The following is an 18,688-nucleotide window of genomic DNA, read 5'->3' as shown; positions in this document are numbered from 1 at the left end:
AAGCAGGATGGAGAGAGAGAGAGAGACAGAGACAGAGACAGAGACAGAGACAGAGACAGAGAGACGGAGAGACAGAGAGAGAGCGAAGGGCGGGCCGGCCGTGCGGAAGTGGCGTCAGAGCCCCAGAAGGTGACAGGATCACGTGGCCCACATCCAGCGGCAGCGCAGCCTTACAGCAGAGATGGCTGCGGAAGGGAAGATTAAACGGAAGAAAAAGAAGCGGACCGGAGACAGGTGAGGAACGTGCGTAGGCCGCGGACGCGTGCCGGGGGCTCCCTCCTCTCCGTCCCCTCCCTCCCCTCCTCCACCCCCGAGTCTGTGTAGAGGCCGGAAGGAGGAGACCTCGCCGTCCCTCCGGTCCCCTAGGTCCGTGATCTGCTCTGGAGCTCAGGCGGCCCCTCCCCCTGGGGTGAGCAGACGTGCCCTCAGAAGTCGTGTCTGCGACCCCTGCCTCGCTCCCAGGAGCGCAGCATCTCGAGCCTTCCGCCCCTCCTGGGCGGTTGAGTGGCGTGGTGTAGAGAGCACAGGACTTGGAGAAGGGAAGACCTGGGTTCAAGGTCTGCTTCTGACCCAGGGGAAGTCACTTAGCCTCCTTTTCCTTACCTGTAAAACAGGGATAATTACAGTATTTACGTCACAGGACTGTTGTGAGGATCAAATTTATTTATATATGTGTGTGTGTGTGTATATACACATTTACATACTTATATCCACATACACGCACACGCACACCCCTCTATACCTCTTGTTCACTCTTCTCTTCGTGACCCCATTTGGGATTTTCTTGGCAAAGATATTGGAGTGGTTTGCCATTTCCTTCAGCTCATTTTACAGATGAGGAAGCTGAGGCAAACAGGGTTAAGTAACTTGCCCATTATCAAACTGCTAGTAAGTGTCTGAGGTCGGATTTGAATTCAGGTCTTCCTGACTCCTGACTCAGCACTCCATCCACCACACCACCCAAATGCCCCAGAGATGGCTCTCTTCTATCTCAGCAGAGATAGAGATATATAGATAGATCTATATCATCTATATATGTGTATGTGTAAATATGTGTGTACAGTTGTACAAATCTTAAAGCTGTATATAAACAGGGGCACAGTGAATAAATAGTTGGACTTGAAGTAAGGAAGCCCTGGGTTTAAGTCCCTTCTCTGATAGTCAGTCAGTTAACAAGCATTTATTAAGCACTTGTTATGTACCAAGCACTGTACTAAGTGCTGGATATACTGCGAAAGGCCAAAAAAGGGGGGGGGAGGGGAGAGCAATAATTGTCTGTTACCCCGGTTAAGTCATTTAAACTCTCTTAGCCTCAGTTTCCTCACATATAAAATGGGAATAACAATAGCATCTACTTCAAAGGGCTGTTATGGGGAGCAAATAAAATATATGAAAAGCACTTTGCAAATAAAGTGCTATAAAGATACCTGCTTTTATTTCCTTCTAGCAGAGCAATGGAAGATAGAATGGGCAGCTCCTCATCTGGAGAGTATCAGGTTGGACAAGTGGCCAGCAGCCTGTTTCAGAACAAGCCCTTCAAGACTGGCAAGAGCCACCTGGCATCACTCTTCAGCTCCTCAGCTACAGAAGTGCAGCAGCCTGTCTATGTGGCTGCTGGAGAAGTAAGTCAGACAGTGATCTGGTGCCTTACTAAACACTTTTTTCTCCTGGCTGAAATTTAATTTCATTGGTATAGTGAATTTCCTCTATGAATATATATTCATAGGAACTGCATTGCAGTTCATAGTCTTAGAGGATTTCTTGAGGGTACTTTGAGACAGAGTGACTGCCCTAGGTCAGAAACTACATTTGAATTCAGATCTTTCCTACTAAGAAGGTCTACTCTTTATCCAGAAAGCCAGTAGGAAGCCAGCTCTATCCATTAAGCTATACCCTGTGTTTAGTTTCATAGGGAACTCATAAGATCCTTGTTTATAGTTAGAAGGAATCTCAGAAATCATCTAATCCATCCCCCTTATTTTACAATGAGAAAAGTGAAACCCAGAAAGATGAGGTGCCTATCCCAAGGTCATAAGGATAGTAAGAAACAGCTGGTCTCCCGACTCCAAATCTAGTATATCATCATGTGTCAATCAATAAGCATTTATTATGTGCCAGGCACTGTGCTAAATGCTGAGGACATAAAGAAAGGTAAAAACAAACTTTGACGACTAAGGAACTTAGACGGGAGATGTGTTAATATTTAGGTGTATACAAGATACATGCAAAGTAAATGGAAAGTAATTTTAGAGTGGAAGGTTCTACCAATTGAAGAAGGAAAGGTGGGAAGAGAGGAAAAGAGGAGGATTTTGCATAAGTTGGTATTTGTGCTGAGTAAAAACTCTTAAATATAACTTATTTTCTTTTAAAGGCTAACAGCAAGAAGAGAAAGCATAATGAAGATGAGATTGCATCCCACAGTCAAAGAACTTGTGCCGCTATTGAACAAATGCCTGCAAAGAGAATTATAGTGAAAAAGGATCTCTCTGATGCAGATAAAATGTTGGCAAACAGGTCAGTGCAATGTCACGAGGCATATTTTCATGGCTGTTTTAAAAACTGAAATTTTCAGGCCTGCATTGTTACTCTTGCTTCTACCCTGTTTTTTCCTTAGTATGTATGTTTTCCAGACTCCAAGGCCAGGGCTCTGTCCACTGAACCTCCTGCTCCAATTCCAAATTCCAAAGAGTGGAACTGTTCCTATTCCAAAGGAGCTTACATTCTGTTGGGGAGACAACTTGTACTTCTATGAGTACATATAGAATAAATGCAAAGTATATAAACTGGGTGAGGGGGAATTATAGTTGGAGGGATCAGGAAAGTTGTAGTCTAGGTACAGTGCTTCTTAAACTGTGAGTTGCAAAAAATTTGGCAACAGTAAAAGGTTTCTGAACACACAATGACCAAAAATTAATTCAAAATCAAACACACAATGGATCCAAGGTATTTCTGGCAGCGCTTGCCCACGTGTGGAACTTCACTGCAGCCTTGATTCTGAACACAAAGCATGTGCACTTTGCACTATGCCATGCCCTCAGGCCAAGCAGGGGCACTATGCCATGCCCTCAGGCCAAAGCTAGTAGAAAAAGTTTAAGAAGTCCTGGTCTAGAAGATGGTGCTTCAGCTGTACTATGAAGGAAGTTAGGGCTTCTCAAAAGCACAGGTGAAGAAGTGGTACATTCCAGGCATTGGAGATGGCTGGTTCAAGGGCATAGAGATGAGAGGTAGAATGCTATATATAAAGAAAAATATTAGTTTGGTTGGACCATAAAATGTGGAAATTTAGACTGTACCTGGGTTATGAATGGCTTTAAAAAAAAGTAAGACAAGGTTTTATGTTTTATCTCAAAGCAGTATGGACCCATTGGGATTTATCAAATAGTAGAGTTATATGGTCAGATCTTTTGACAAAGGAAAATACTCTGGCAGTTGTGGAGGCTGGTTTGGAGTGGGAAGAGACTAGAGGCAGGGACACTAATTAGGAGGCTATTATAATAGTCTTAAAAGTAGATGAGGGCCTGAACCAAGATGGTGGCTCTGGGAATAGAGAGGTGTATAAGATGTTGTGGAGGTAGAAATTATAGGATTTGGCAACTCATTAAATAGTGGAATGAGGAGTTTAAAGTAACTTTGAGGTGACAGAGGTTGTGCCTTTGATAAAAATAGGGGTATTTGGTAGAGGGCTAGGTTTTAGGGAAAAAAGTTGAGGTTTGGACATGTAGAGTTTGAGAAGTCTTTGGGACATCCTGTTTGAAATGTTCTATGAGAAACTGGTGATGTGAGATTTAAAGTTCAGAGGAGAGATTGGAGTTAGTTATATACACAGTAAGTCTATGAATCATATGCTGAGGTGAGGGTTTGGAGGGAGTGAATGCTGATGAGGTCACTAAATGAGAGAGTGAATAGAGAAGAGACATGGAGAATGCTCACCAGGTGCAGTGTGATCATTTAGCTAATTTTTAAAAGTTTCTCCCTCATGCACTCACCCATAAAACGAATACTGAATTCAGTAAACGTTTATTAAGTGAAATGTAAGCTCCCTCAATAGAATGTCGATTCCTTAAGGGTAGTTTTTTATTTTGTCTTTGTACCCCTGTAGCCTATTATAGTGCCTGCATGGAGTAGGTTGCTGCTTCTTAAATGATTGAATAAAGGCCTACTATGTGCACAGCACTGTGCCAGACTGTGAAGATGGAAAGATTAAAAAATGGGACAGTCCCTGTCATTCCATCTATTCAGCATTTATTAAATGTCTATTGTATACTATACTGATAGATACTAGAGATACAAAGAAAAAAATGAATACAGCCCTTCCCACAGTGCCTAGCACTTATTAAGTGCTTAATAATGATTTGTCTAGGGGCAGCTAGATGATGCAGTGGGGAGGACCTGAGTTCAAATCCAGCCTCAGACACATAACACTCACTAGCTGTGTGACTCAACTTAACCCCAGTTGCCTCACCAAAAAAAAAAAAAAATTTGTCTATCTTGTTTGTCTATCTATTTATGCATGAAGAGCTTACCTTTTATTGAGTAGAAAATGAAACTTGTAGGAATCTCGCAAGCAGGTACTTTTAAAAGCTTGTCATTATATGAGTCATTCCCCAGTTGATAGTCAAAGGATGTGAACAGGCAGTTTTCAAAAGAAGAAATCAAAGCTATCTATAGTCATATGAAAAAATACTCTCAATCACTATTGATTAGAGAAATAAAAATTAAAACAACTCTAAAGTCCCACCTTACCTATCAGGTTGGCTAATATTACAGAAAAGGAAAATAGCAGATGTTGGAGAGGATATGGAAAAATTGAGACACTAATGCATTGTTGGAATTGTAATCCAAGCATTCTGGAGAGCAATTCAGAGCTATGCCTAAAGAGCTATAAAACTGCATACCCTTTGACCCAGCAATAACACTACTAGGTCTGTATTCCAAAGAGATTAAAAAAAAAAAAAGACATTTATGTACAAAAACATTTAGAGCAGCTCTTTTTGTGGTGGCAAAGAGTTGGAAATTGAGGGGATGCCCATTAATTGGGGAATGGCTGAACAAGTTCTGTTGTATGATTGTGATGGAGTACAATTCTGCTATAAGAAATGAGGAGCAAGGTGGTGTTAGAAAAACCTGGAAAGAATTAAGTGAACTGATGCAAAGCGAATTGAGGAGAATCAGGAGAACATTGTACACAGCAATACTGTTACCACCTAGATGCCTGCAAAAACTGACCCCTAGCCACCTGTTCTCTGAAGGCTACTGTCTTTTGTGGTTAGGGATAGAATTTGGTACCATACAAGATAGGGAGTGATGACAGCAAAGGGTTAGACAGAGATTTCTAGGAAGATATGGTGGAGGAGATAGATGAGATTTTAATAGATGGGACTATAGAGAATATTGAAATATTCTTAATAAAAGGCTAATATTTTTGATATTTGGAAGTAGTATATGATGTTAGACTATAAACTTTGAAATTCACATGGAAAGACTATGTTAATGTAGCACTGTGGGTAGACTGAGGCTCTGTCTTTGAACATCAAGACATGGAAAAGTAAGGTTTTCTGTTAATTTTGTAAATTGTCTTTTGATCCTCCTCACACTGCTCTCTTTCATATATTCTATAATTTACTCAAACTAAAGTCTACTTGTTGTTCCTCTTTTTTACTTCCCTTCTTCCTTACTTCTTTTCTTTATTTATTCGGTCCTGAATTTCTGGAGTGGACTCATCGTCATTTCTGCCTTCTCTGTGAAGTCATCAATAATGGCAGCTGAAGTTACCCCTCCTTCTTCAAGTTTCTCATAAGACTTGGACCTCTTATTTACACTTAACATAACCTGATTTATAGTGGATACTTATGTACGTGTCAAATCTCCCATATTAGATTGTGAACTCTTTAAGGGTAAGGGCTAGGTCTTATTTCCTTGTTGAATCCCTACTACAGTGCCTTACGCATAGTAGGTCCTTAATAGATACAAGAATTTAATTTCTCATCTCATATATTATAATGACAGTGAAATTATTAAAATATTTTCTCTCTTATTTTGATTGCTATTTAAAATTTCTAATAGGTTGCATTAATATAAGTTTGTGGAAGAAATAGAATTGCGGATGGGAAACATGGCTATTGTGAATGTGGTATTCAGTATACATGTATATTTATAGACTGAAAACTTTGTGTGCAGTGCCTGGAAACACCATAGCTTGTTGTTATTAAAATGGGAAGTATAAAAGAAACTAATTTGCTAGACATTTTGTCTTTTTTTTTAATAGAATATATCTTTATTTTTTAGACTTAGTGAAATAAGAATATTGTTAAAGAAAACTAGCCACATGTTAAATTTAGCTTTTTTCTACTTTTTGAAATATTCAGTTGGAAAAATGGTATTTCTTAACTTGTTTTAGACATACCATTATGTTTGGTATTCCTATTATTCTTATGTATGTTTTGTCTTTTAAAGAGAAAGTGCTTTGGCATCTTCTGATCTTGAAGAGGAAGAAGAAGAAAAAATGCAAGCTAAACAGATGAAGAAAAGGAAAATATCTCAAGCCAATAATAATGACAAAACAGCAGGTGGTAAAATACTTGATAATTCAGATTATTCATTTGAAATAAATAAAAGAAAGAAGATTCAAGTCAGTGAGGCAGAGGAAAGAATAAAGAATAAGAGAACTGTATTTGTGGGAAATTTACCTGTCACCTGTAAAAAAAAGGTGAGTGAATATATGGATTGTAGAGATTTATAGTAGTTTATTTTATCACATCTGAAGGCAAAAAACAGTCTCTTGCCCTTCAGGAGTTCACATTCTAATTGAAGGGACAGCTTGCAATATCTATGTACAAACAAGATCTATGCAAAATAAATTGAAGATAATCTTTGAGGGAAAGCACTGGTTTTAAAGGGAGAAGTTTCCTGGAGAAGTTGGGATTTTAGCTGAGTCTTGAAAGAAACCAAGAGGTGAAGCAGAGGAGAGTATTCCAGGCATGGGGACAGCTAACAAAAAAAGCAGGGTTGAGAGATAAAGTATCTTGTCCAAGGAACAGCAAGGAGGCTGGTATCACTACACCATAGAGTATGTAGAGGATAATATAGGGTAAGAAGACTGGAAATGTAAGAAGAGCCAGGTTATGAAGGGCCTTAAAAGCCAAACTGATTTTATATTCAATACTGAGGGGTAGAGGAAGTCACTGGAGTTTATTATGTGGAGTGGAAGGGTTGACTTGGTCAGACTTGTGTTTTAGGAAGATGGTTTTGATAACTGAGTAGAGATGAACTGGAGTGGGGAGAAACTTGAGAAAGGGAAGACCAACCAGAAGGCCATTATTATAATGGTTCAGGTGAACAGTGATGCTGTGAAGTACAATATATACTCCAAATGCCAAGAGTTGGAATTAGGTTTAACGGTTGCACATACAGTATGGGTAAGGTTTTTTTGTTTCCCAACTAAATTCAGTAGCTGGAGTGGATGGACCATTTGCCCTTTGACTATTCCTTTGCTTGAAAATTAGTGATTAATATATAGTAGGCTAAATATTGTGGTTACATATGTGTGTTACATACTGATTTTTTAATGTGAAAATAGAATTGAGTGTTTTGTTTCATTTGTAGGAACTGAAGTCATTTTTTAAAGAGTATGGACAAATAGAATGTGTACGATTCCGTTCTTTGGTATGTTCCCATTTAAATACTATAATAGTTTTATTATGTATAAATCTCTTATTACCATAAAGATTGGTATAGTGGAAGTTTACTAAACTTATGCTTTCTGGATTGACCATCCAGTCCATCAAATCCAATCCATGATGTTGAGTGGCCTAACTTGTTATTACTATCTATTTGCTATCTATTTGTTTTTGTCTAAGTTAATGTCTTCGTTTTGTAGTAAATTGCTAGCTGTATTATTAAGGCTACCATTATACTTGACAGAAACTGTTACCTCTTGTCTACTGGCCATCCATTGACAAGGAAATATTAATGGATACTATTTTGTGTTCAGTGAAAGAATAAATAGAATTAAGACTTTTAATTTCATATAACTGTTTTCTTGCTTTCACCCTAAATGTCAGAATTATTCAAGGTTTTGTCCTTAGTCTGTCTGCACTGTCTTAGAGATGTTATGTATTTCTACAAATTCAACTCCTCTCTTGGAAGTGATTCACAAATCTTTGTTTCTTCGACCTCTGTGAAGTTCCTCACTTCTGCATTTCCAGCTGCTTGCTTATAGTTTCTACCAGTGTGTCCTGCCAGCACCTTAGACGCAACATGTTTAAAACTGAACTCACCATCTTCCCTTGTCCCCTTTCTCTCCAAACCGGTTTCTCCTTTTGACTTCCTTATTTCTTTTAATACCACCAGTCATGCAGGTTGCAAACCTCAGTTATATTTAACTCATCCCTACCCTCAAGCCATATAATACCTTGTTGATTCTGTCATCACAGTGTCTCTTGAATCATGCCCTTTCTTTCCTGCCACCACCTTAGTTTAGATCCTCATTACTCTTTGCCTAATCTGTTGCAAGAGCCTTCTAACTAGTCTCCCTATTTCCCATCTCCAGTCTGTTCTGCATACCACTGTGCAATTAATCTTCCTAAAGTACACCTTTGATTATGTCATTCCCTTTCTTAAAAAATCTTCTTTGGCTTCCCACTGCCTTCTAAAGAAGATCTGGGGGCAGCTAGGTGGCACAGTGGATAGGGCACCAGCCCTGGAGTCAGGAGGACCTGAGTTCAAATCCACTCTCCGACACATAACACCCACTAGCTGTGACCCTGGGCAAGTCACTTAACCCCAGATTGCCTTGCTAAAAAAAAAAAAAAAGATCTGAACTCCTGAGCCTGAGATTCAAGGCCCTTCACAGTCAAGCCTAAACTAACCCTTACACTATCATCACTCACTGTAAAAATCTTTTTTATTTGGTGAACATGACTCCTGAACATTCCTCAAATGTGACCTTCGTTTTCTTCCACATCATTGTTTAAGCCATTCTTTTCTCCTGTGATACTGTTTTCCTTTTTTAAAGTTTTGAAATCCTACCTATTCTTTAAAGCACAGTCCAAATACCACTTCTTCCATGAAGCTTTTTGCAGGGTAACCTCTCCTACGTGGAAATTTTATCTTCCTCTTCATTCATAATTAGCAAATGCATTGCCTATAGAAAGTGCTTAATAAATGTGGGTCTTTTAATGAATGAATCTGTGGCATTTCATTACATACTGCTTTGTACAATATTATGTTGTTAAGCCACTTTTCACTCGTGTCCAGTTCTCTGTGACCTCATTTGAAGTTTTCTTCGCAAAAATACTAGAATGGTTTGCCATTTTCTTCTGTAGTTCATTTTACAGATGAGGAAACTGAAGCAAACAGGGTTAAATGACTTGCCCATTGTCACACAGCTAGTAAGTGTCTGAGGTTAGATTTGAACTCATGAAGATGGGTATTCTCAATTCCAAGCCCAGTGCTCTATCGATTACACCCTAACTGCTCGTGTCTGTATATTTTATTTCCTGTCTGAAATAGAGCACTTAGTGCTTTGTATATAGAAGACACTAAGTGTTTTTGAATGAATTCATAAATAGCATTCAGTTCCTTCTCCAGTTTCATAATTATGTTCATAAAGTTTTCCAATTTTCTGGGGTTTTTTGGGTAAATAATAGTTCCTCCTTCAGTTAATAATATTTATGCCTTTTAAAAATAACAGAATTACTTCCCAGTATACTTCCTCTGCCATGAATCTTCCCTTACAACAAAGAAAAATGTAAATAAACCTCAAGCAAAAATGCATATACATCATTCCACACCCTTAGCTCTCCACCTTACTACTGAGGGGGGAAATGTATGTCTTCTGTTTTCCTTGGAATCAAGATTGATCACTTTAGTTATCTTGAAATTAGCAATGTTTTTCAGTTTTCATTTACATTGTTTCGCCACTTCTAAGTAGTTCTGGTTTGCAAAATAATTTGGCAGAAGCAGATCTAATTTACTACCTAAAATTGAGAATAATTATAAATTTTATGTTTGGCAAGTAAGTGTCTGTCATACAAGGTCAGGAAGGAGCCCAAAGACTCTCCTATACAGGAATTCTGTAGGCTCGTCCCTACGCAGAGCCGCAGTTGTACATTCGTATTTGTGGAGGAGACACTTCTGTTATAAGTTCTTATGTTACTTATCCTTAGACCAACTTTGCCAATTTCTTATGGAATATTTTTATCTGTCATTAAAAAAATTTGTAGTTTAGACTTGGTTGATATGTTAGTTTTGCCGAATTCCTTTTTTTTCTCTTTTTGCTTTGTTATAAGGCATAATTTTGGGTTGAGGGGAGGGATACATTGGGAAATGCAGGTAAATGCAAAAACAAAAGACATCAATAAAATTCCTGTTAAAATAGCATAAAACAATCCACAAATCCCTAAGAGATGAACTCCATGATAAGGGCAGCTTCATGCTTAAGGTTTTGTTTTTTTTTTTTAATGAAATTATTTGAAACTTTTGCTACTCATTTTATTTTTTTCTCTAGGAATATCTTCAATTATAGTGTAACAAATTTCATATTTTGGCTTTTTAATATAGGATAATGGGTAGACTTTGTTTGAAATTTTCTTTCTTTCCTGTATTTAAGATTGAAGAAATATTTTAAGACTCAACATTTTTTTTGTTTTAAAGATTCCAGCGAAGAGCACTTTATCCAAAAAGATTGCCGCAATAAAGTAAGTTAATTATTAAAGAAAAAGTCTGTAAGTTAAAGCCTTTCTGCCCTCTTTTCTTTAAAATTTTAAGTTGTTACTACCTAAGTTTTTATGTGTTGCTTTACCTAAGTTTTTGTGTATTGCTGTGTAATATTTGATTAATTTCCTTGTGTTGTAATAATGACATTTATTATTGAAATCCTTTAAAGTTTTTGAAGTATTTTTCATAATTATCGTATTTTAGTGTCATAGTAACCCTCTAAGGTATTAGTAACCTCATAGTAACCCTATAAGGTATACCTACAGGTATCATTATCTGCATTTTACGGATAGAGAAACTTAGGTGATCATTTGCATTTCCTTATGAATGAGTTACATCCCATAAATTTCTTAGGCAAGGTTGTTGTTTGTTTTTTTAATTCTGAGCCCTTTTTTTCCCCCAGAGAAACTGTGTTTACCACATAGTTCATTAGGTTTCCAAACTAGCCTTGAAAGTATATTTAACCTATGATATACCTGAAATTTAGAGCTTTACTAATCTTTGCTGAGATCTATAGTTTTTGTCTTGTTTTTAAGTGTTTTTCTTTATTGCTCATCGTTTTGTTGATTTGGATGGGGGGGCCCCACAGTAGCCCATGCTGTCTTCAGGAAAGTCTATTCTTAATTCTTTGTCTGACTTGTCATTTTTACTTAGAGGTCATAAACTTAGAAATATAGTTTGCCTTTATTGAATGTGATAGTCACATTCTGCCAATTCAGATACTCTTTTTTTAAGTTAATATTTTTCCCCAATTACACATAAAAACAATTTTAATATTCCTCTTTTCAAATTTTGAGTTCCAAATTCTCTCTTCCTCCCCCCCATTGGGAAAGAAAGCAGCCTGACATAGGTTATACATGTACAGTCATGCAAAACACATTTCTGTGTAAGTCACACTGTGAAGGAAACAGACCAACTCCCTCCTCTCCCCCCCCCCAAAAAAGTAAAGAAAAAGTATCTTGGATCAGATAGACTCTTGAGGTCTTTAAGTTTATCCCTTTAAACTTAGAATTTGGCTGCTCCAAGACAGTAACTATTTGTGTGAGTATTTGTCAGAGGGTTGTGGGAAGCTAAGTACATTTTGCCTCTTGTTTCTCTTTGATCCATATGTTACTAGACTCAGAGAACTATTGAGGGTAATGTACTTTAGTGCAGCTGTGCTGCCTTCTGGTTACAGGTTATTTCTGCTTCTGTAATGTTGATGCTTTCTGTCTTGTTAGTGAGTTGATGATTTTATTTGTGTTCCCTGTAACTAGCTATAGAGATGTCTCCATTCCTTCTCATCTGTGCCTTCTTACTTGTGTTCCTATTAAGTCCTTCATCATGCTGGAGAGGCTCCTCATTTCTTTCACTGCCTTGGAAGCACTGGGGCAGCATTTGGGATCCCCGCCTTGTCTTCCATTTTTGCTTACTGACTGGCCCACCCACCCATCCCTCTTGTCTTTGACCCCATTTTTCACTCGTATCATCAGTATTCAAGGGTATAGCTTGCTTGTGCCTATTGTCTTTTCATTGCTTTTCAAGTTGTCATTTTAATTCTGCCAATTATATGTAAAGTCTTACACTTGGGTAAAGTGTTACACTTGGATCTTTTAAAAAATCAGCTTCACAGATGCAGCCTTGTAGAGACATGACAATTCAAGCAGTGTGCTAGGGTAGCCAGAAAAGGTAATACAAGCATAGGCAACATTAAGAAAGGCTTGTAGTCCAAGAGTAAAGGTGTGGTAGCCATCTTTTACTCTGCTTTCATTTGACCACATTTGGAGACTGGGTTCAGTTCTAAGTGCTATATTTTAGGAATAACATTGATAAGCTAGATAGTATCTAGATGAGAGTTCCCTGTCCTTGGACAAGTCACTTATAACCTCCCTGAGCCCCAGTTTCCTTCATCAATATAGTATGAACTAGAAGGCCTCTGAGATCCTATGAAATTCAGATTTTTATCAGATGTGTTAGACTTAAAAAGATTTTTTCCCCCTTTCTTCAACTTCTCTTTATTCCAGCTATTGATTTAGTTTGTACAAAAGCCTTTTTTTTTTTTTTTGGATTGAAACTATTTTGTCTTTTATGGTCTCTATTGGTTTAGAATTTTAAATTTAATTTTAATTAGAATTTTAATTTAGAATTTTTCCCTAGCCATGGATCTGAAATGTATTACCATCAGTTCCCTAATTTCTTTACAATGCAATTTGTTACACTTGGGTCATGTGTCCTTTTGGAGTTTATTGTAGTGTAAGCTGCATGTCTAAGTCTATTTTCTTTCTAATTTTTTTAGTTTTCCAAGCATTTCTTTTAGGGAGGCCCACATATACACTAGGGTATAGTTGCATATTTGATTCTAGATTTTGTTTGTCTAGTCTGTCCCACTGATCTTCTCTGTTTTTGGATGAGCACCATATTGTTTTGATGACTATTGCAGCATGGTAAAAGCACTTCCCCCAATTTGATCTGGCTCATTGTCCAGCTGTAATGTTCATCCATTATATTCTTATTGTTCACTTAATTCAACAGGCTACCTTTAAAGCTATATCTAGCACTTAACACAGTGTCTGGCACATATTAGGTGCTTAATAAATATTAATTGACTAATACATTCATCTGGGTGTTGCATTTTTCATTCAGTGTGCATGGCTAGACTAATCTCTTGTATTGCTATGGGTTTTATTAAGGATTTTTCACTGTACTGGGGTATGGTGAAATTAATACAATGTCATTTGTGAATAAGAGCTTATTTGCTTGTTTTCATGTTTAAGTGAAATGGATCATTTAACAAAATTATCTCTATAGTCATATTTTTATATGGCAGACACTTGAGGAGAGCCATGATTCTATAAGATAAAGAGCTTTTTAAAAATCAATAAGCAATTGACATAGTGAAGTGTTAAATTCTTTATTCTTGGTTCTGAGTGTAAAGCTGGGGTGTGATATAGAAAATCATCTGTGAAAGAAAGGCTGTCTGGTCCCATTTATGTTTTCATCAAGGCTACCTTTCAATAGACAACAATCGTAGAAAAAATTTATAGTGATGAGAATACAGACATATTTGAGTTAGTAGTTGATGATGTCTTCTTTTGTGTCTCCCTCCTTCCAGCTTTTTTTTTTTGTAGAAGCACTGTCTTTAATCTTTTCTATTCTATTGAAATAGAATTCAACTCATATTCTATATCTAGCCAGTCCTTGGCCATGCTTCATATACCATCCAGTCATCCACTAGGAAACCAGGGCCTGTCTGGGCATTGTGCCACCTCTGCCTCTTCTCTCTCCCCACCCTCCCTTCCTAACACTCTGGAGACTGTAATCACATCAATATTACCCCTGATACAGGGAAGGACATAAGAATCAATTACCTTTTGGCTCCACTATTGCATTTCCCTATGACTTGAGTACCACAAACTCTTCTCTGGCCATTGCTCCCCTATCCATGTTGTCATTTTCTATTAGAATATTGTAAGCTTCTGGAAGCCAGGAACTAATTCTTATTTGCATTTGTATCCTTAGTGCCTAACACTGTCACATGATAGGTGCTTTTTTATTTTTTCATTCCTTAGATTCTTCTCAATGAAAATTGATCTTGGAATGCCTTGAAATCTTGTCACCTCTGTTACAGATTTCTTCTTTGTATTCAGTCAGGTCCAGCAATTGTTTTCAACTTAATTTGCTTAAATGTCATACCTGTTGTTATTCTAGGCTTTTATTACAAATCTGTCCACCTTACCAGGTGTAGAAGTGAATCTCACCAATTTTAAATTCCAATGTCCTGGAACTCTCCCATAGACGAGAGTCACAGATACAATTTACCAGTTTTCTGGTACAGTAGCTATTTGTAAGGACAGGTTATCTGTTTAAATTATTGTCCCACAAGTTGTCCCACAATTTGAATAGTCTCTTTGTATTCATTTTTACATATTTATATAAAGAAACAATTTATTTTGGGAATAGTTGTTTATTGAGTGTTGACCAAGGGTAAGGAATAGGAGCATGTACATGTATTTGTATTTTACAAAGTAAAAAAAAAATTCCATAATCACTTTTTTTTTTTAAAGACGTGAAGTTCATCCTGAACAGAAGAGTATTAATGGTTATGTTGTTTTTAAGGAAGAGAGTGCTGCTGAAAAGGCCTTGAAAAGGTAATTTTATCTTTTGATCTGTTACCTCTGAAGTAAAATCTTGTTTTTTCTTTTGTCATTCTTAGACAATCTTTGTCATTTGTTCTTCATTTCTTTTTCATAACCATCTTTCTCACATCTTTAATAGAAATGGTGCTCTGATTGCAGACGGATTTCCCATCAGAGTTGAACTTATATCTGACACTCCTTTGGTAAGTTAAGATTGTATTTTTAAAATTGCTGAATTCTATTTAACATACTTTTTAAAAGTGACATTTAGAGGAAGGCACAAAATGACACAGGTATTTTGTCTTGACGTTGGTCTCCATTACAGAGTTGTAGTGGTGCTAGAAGTGCTTTCTAGTTACATGAGCAGAACTTTATCATTCAGTACTAGTCCTGGTTATATAGATATCTCCCTTGATTTTATTTCTGGCTTTTATATTTTTCCCCTCATTACCATATTAAACTCAAATTTTTGTTTCAGAGGGGCAAGAGATCAGTGTTTGTGGGGAACCTCCCTTACAGTAAGTTTTTTTTTTTTACAACTGTTCAAGTAAACATTCTATCTTTAGAATAATTAAGAATAAAATTAAAATAAAAATTAGGTTTTTTAAAATAAATATTGACTAAATTTCTGATTTAAAATTGACTTATAATGAAAAAATGTTAACTTATAGGAAAATGTACTAAAATAAATTTGTTTTAGATATCCTTTGAAAAATTTTTTTTAATGTAATAAATTCTTAACCTGTTTCATTGAATTTGCTTGCAGAAATTGAAGAGGCTGCTATTCAAGAGCACTTCTCTGACTGTGGAAGCGTTTTAGCAGTAAAAATTGTGAGAAACAAAGTTACTGGTGTTGGCAAAGGGTGTGGCTATGTGCTCTTTGAGGTATGAAGATTAATGCGTTAAAGATATTTGAAGATTAGCTAAAAGAAAATAATACTGAGTTAGTGCTCAGCCTTATATTGTTAAATCTCCATTCTCAAATTCTGTATTAGGAAAAAATAATACAGTTCAAACCCCATTATAACAAGGACCAATACAACAAATACTTTTCTGACAAAAAAATTTCCTAGTAATGTTTAATAAGTCTACCTCTGACAATACTTATTTTTATCATGTTTTAAAATTTTAAAAAGTGTGAATTTATGGCTCAGTTTTCCATTTTGAAAACTGGAAATACAACTTTGTATTGGCTTATATTATAAGTAAGCTTTGGGCTTCAAACAAAATAGGTGATCTACAACTACACTGTATCAGAAGATTACAGAACTGGAAGGGACTTGGAAGGCATTGTAACACAACTGTCCCTTATTTTATAGAGCAAACTGAAGCCTGGTGACTTAAGGCCACACAACCATTATAGTATTCTTCTAGACACTTTGGTGTCTGCCTTGTTATTTTTAGATTCTCCTCCTGCTGCATCTATGGGGTGGGATTTTAGGGGTGGCCAGAAAAAACAAACTAAAGGATTCTGTGGCCTTACAAATGAAAAGTAACTGCTCTAATACATTAAAATTATTTATTTGGTTTCTGTGCACAAGTATAGTTTAGCATGAAATCTTGTTTGGTAGTAATTAATCTTTGAATTATTTCCTCAGAATACTGATGCTGTACAACTTGCTTTGAGATTAAACAACTCTGAATTAATGGGAAGAAAACTACGGGTCAAGCGTTATGTTAATAATGAAAAGATTAAACCATCACATACTACAGGCAGAGTTTTGGAGAATTCCACCAAATTTAAGCACAAACTTAATTTTCCTCCTAAAAACACAGGACAGCATTCCGAAAATACATTTGCTGGAGAAAAAGCTAATCCCTTGAAAAAGAAAAAGAAATGGCAGAAAAGTGGAAAAATTAAAAAGCAAATGGAAAAACACAAATAGAGTCAGTCTGAGACTTTTTTACTTGTTGGATAATTTGCTAATAAAATTGTGTTTTATTTAATGAATTCGAGAACTGTTCATTTATAAATAAGGTATGGACATCTGGACAACAAGCAGAATATTTTAATATTTAACATAGAGTTAGCTCCTCAAAAGGAAGGGCTGTGATTGAATATAGCATTTATTTCTATCATGTTAAGTGATATTTTTCTAGTTGCTTGCTTTTTCAGTGTTCTTTCCAGCATAATGTTCTACATATTTTTTTTGACATGCATCTGTTATTTTATTTGTGTAGGGAGCTCCCCAAAGTAGACACTTTCACAACTGATAGGGATTGGCAATTCCTGAAACTTCAAAAGTCTTAAAATGTTCCCTGGGGGGCCTGGAGGTTTCAGTTACTTAGCATACTCACACAGCTAGTATATGTCAGAAGTTGTGATCTTTCTGACTCTAGAACTGTTATTCTAATCCTGTAGCCACTCATATGTTCTGCATAGGAGACACTTGATTTGGATGACCTTGAAAAATGAGCTAGCTAATGTTTAATAACCCAAATATTAGAAATTGTACTTTCTTATTCATTAAAAACAATAATAGAATATTATTGAAATTGGCTAAAAAGCAAATGTTATAGTTACCACAGTGATTGGCACTATATAAATGCTGGTTGATTAGCTAATATTAGAGATGGTTCCTATGGGGAAAATTTGTCGAGTTTAATAAAAATCATACTTTAGAATACCACAAATCTTTTGAAAACCACAAACCTTTTGAAATCACATGCTTATGGGTTAAGTGACTTTCTTAACACAATATTTACTCATTAAAAAACATAACTATCCGCATTCCTTTTTCTTGTAACAATCATGTGAAGCAGAAATGCATTTATGACCATCATCATGAATGAGGAAATTGATGTTAAAATCTGAGTTTCTGGCTTACTCATAATCACACAGCTAGTGAGTTGGTTTCAAGCTGAGTCAGGATTCAAAGCCAGATCTTCTTGTCTAGTGTTTTCTTCATGATAACATGCACAGTAGCAGTTAATTTATATTATAAAAAGTATTGCATGGCAACTTTTAAAAATGCCACACCAGTTTGCTGTATTCCCTTTGATGACAGATCTTGAGTCCTGTACGGTTGCTGACCTTTAAGTGGAACCAAAAACTCTTTGATCACTAAGTTGTAACCAGCTAGATAGAAGCCAAAGTAAAAGAACTTGAGATAATATTTCAAATGAGATAAATGTAAAATGCTTAGCACAGTGCTTGGCACATAATAAGCCCTATGTAAATGTTAGCAATTGTTGACCATTATAGAAGGGATCCTTGTTCAGGTGTGGCCTCAGGTGTACTTCAACACAGATTTTGTGATACTTTTGGTAGTAGATATGTTTGTATACAATCATGGTACAGCATTTGTAGTGGTGCAGCAGCATGGTATGGTAAATGAGCTCTGGACTTGGGAGTCAGAAAGATCTGGGTTCAGATCCTTACCAAAGCACTTTATGACACTGATTAAGTTACTTAACCTCTTTGGGCTTCAGTTTCATCATCTGTAAAAAGGACTTGACCTCTAAGGTTCCTTTGAGCTCTAAATCTATCGTCCTATGAGAGTTTGCCATGGATAGGATGATTAGACATCTTAAGATGTGCATGAGAGTCTCTGCACTTAGAAGTCAACAAGTGGATGAATTAGAGTAATGAAGAATCCCTATACAACACACAACCTTCGAAAGGGAGAACAATTTTCTTACTTCCACAGAGGAAGAGGCAATTATCAGAGCTATGATCTACTGAATAATATCAACTTCATTTCCATAGTGCTTGCTTTAAAGGATACAAAATGCTTTCCTCATAACCCTATATTGATTGAATGGGAAGATATGTGAAGCAGGGAGCAAGATTAGGAAGCTATTGCAATAATCCCAAGTGAAAGATGATGAAGGCTTGAACTAAGGGGGTGGGGAGT

The 18,688-nt window shown here is 36.6% G+C and overlaps 1 protein-coding gene across 2 annotated transcripts; it reads left to right on the top strand.

The window, feature by feature from the left end:
- Positions 1 to 139: 139 nt before the first annotated feature.
- LOC114049546 (RNA-binding protein 34-like) lies at positions 140 to 16,782 on the top strand. Of its 2 annotated transcripts, none has more exons than XM_027870792.1 (11): positions 140 to 234; positions 1,451 to 1,622; positions 2,372 to 2,514; positions 6,454 to 6,706; positions 7,603 to 7,662; positions 10,654 to 10,697; positions 14,760 to 14,843; positions 14,971 to 15,034; positions 15,310 to 15,349; positions 15,598 to 15,716; positions 16,430 to 16,782. In XM_027870792.1, exons 1-11 carry the CDS (start codon positions 182 to 184, stop codon positions 16,715 to 16,717), a joined length of 1,320 nt encoding a protein of 439 aa, XP_027726593.1. In that variant the 5' UTR covers positions 140 to 181; the 3' UTR covers positions 16,718 to 16,782. The 2 variants fall into 2 exon arrangements, with proteins under 2 accessions (XP_027726593.1, XP_027726592.1); XM_027870791.1 differs by having other exon boundaries at positions 1,448 to 1,622.
- Positions 16,783 to 18,688: the final 1,906 nt, after the last annotated feature.

This window comes from Vombatus ursinus, unplaced genomic scaffold, assembly GCF_900497805.2.
Source record: "Vombatus ursinus unplaced genomic scaffold, bare-nosed wombat genome assembly UNPS02014798.1, whole genome shotgun sequence".
Classification (NCBI taxonomy): Eukaryota; Metazoa; Chordata; class Mammalia; order Diprotodontia; family Vombatidae; genus Vombatus; species Vombatus ursinus.
Note: the sequence above shows the minus strand (reverse complement) of the source record. Positions and strands in the feature narration are given on the sequence as shown.

What these genes read in the sequence shown, in the direction of transcription:
- LOC114049546 (XM_027870791.1), top strand. Translation starts at nt 182, where the DNA reads ATGGCTGCGGAAGGGAAGATTAAACGGAAGAAAAAGAAGCGGACCGGA. An exon ending in GTGTACGATTCCGTTCTTTG is followed by an intron (nt 7,663 to 10,653) that starts GTATGTTCCCAT and finishes TTTGTTTTAAAG; the next exon opens with ATTCCAGCGAAGAGCACTTT. An exon ending in TGTGGGGAACCTCCCTTACA is followed by an intron (nt 15,350 to 15,597) that starts GTAAGTTTTTTT and finishes ATTTGCTTGCAG; the next exon opens with AAATTGAAGAGGCTGCTATT.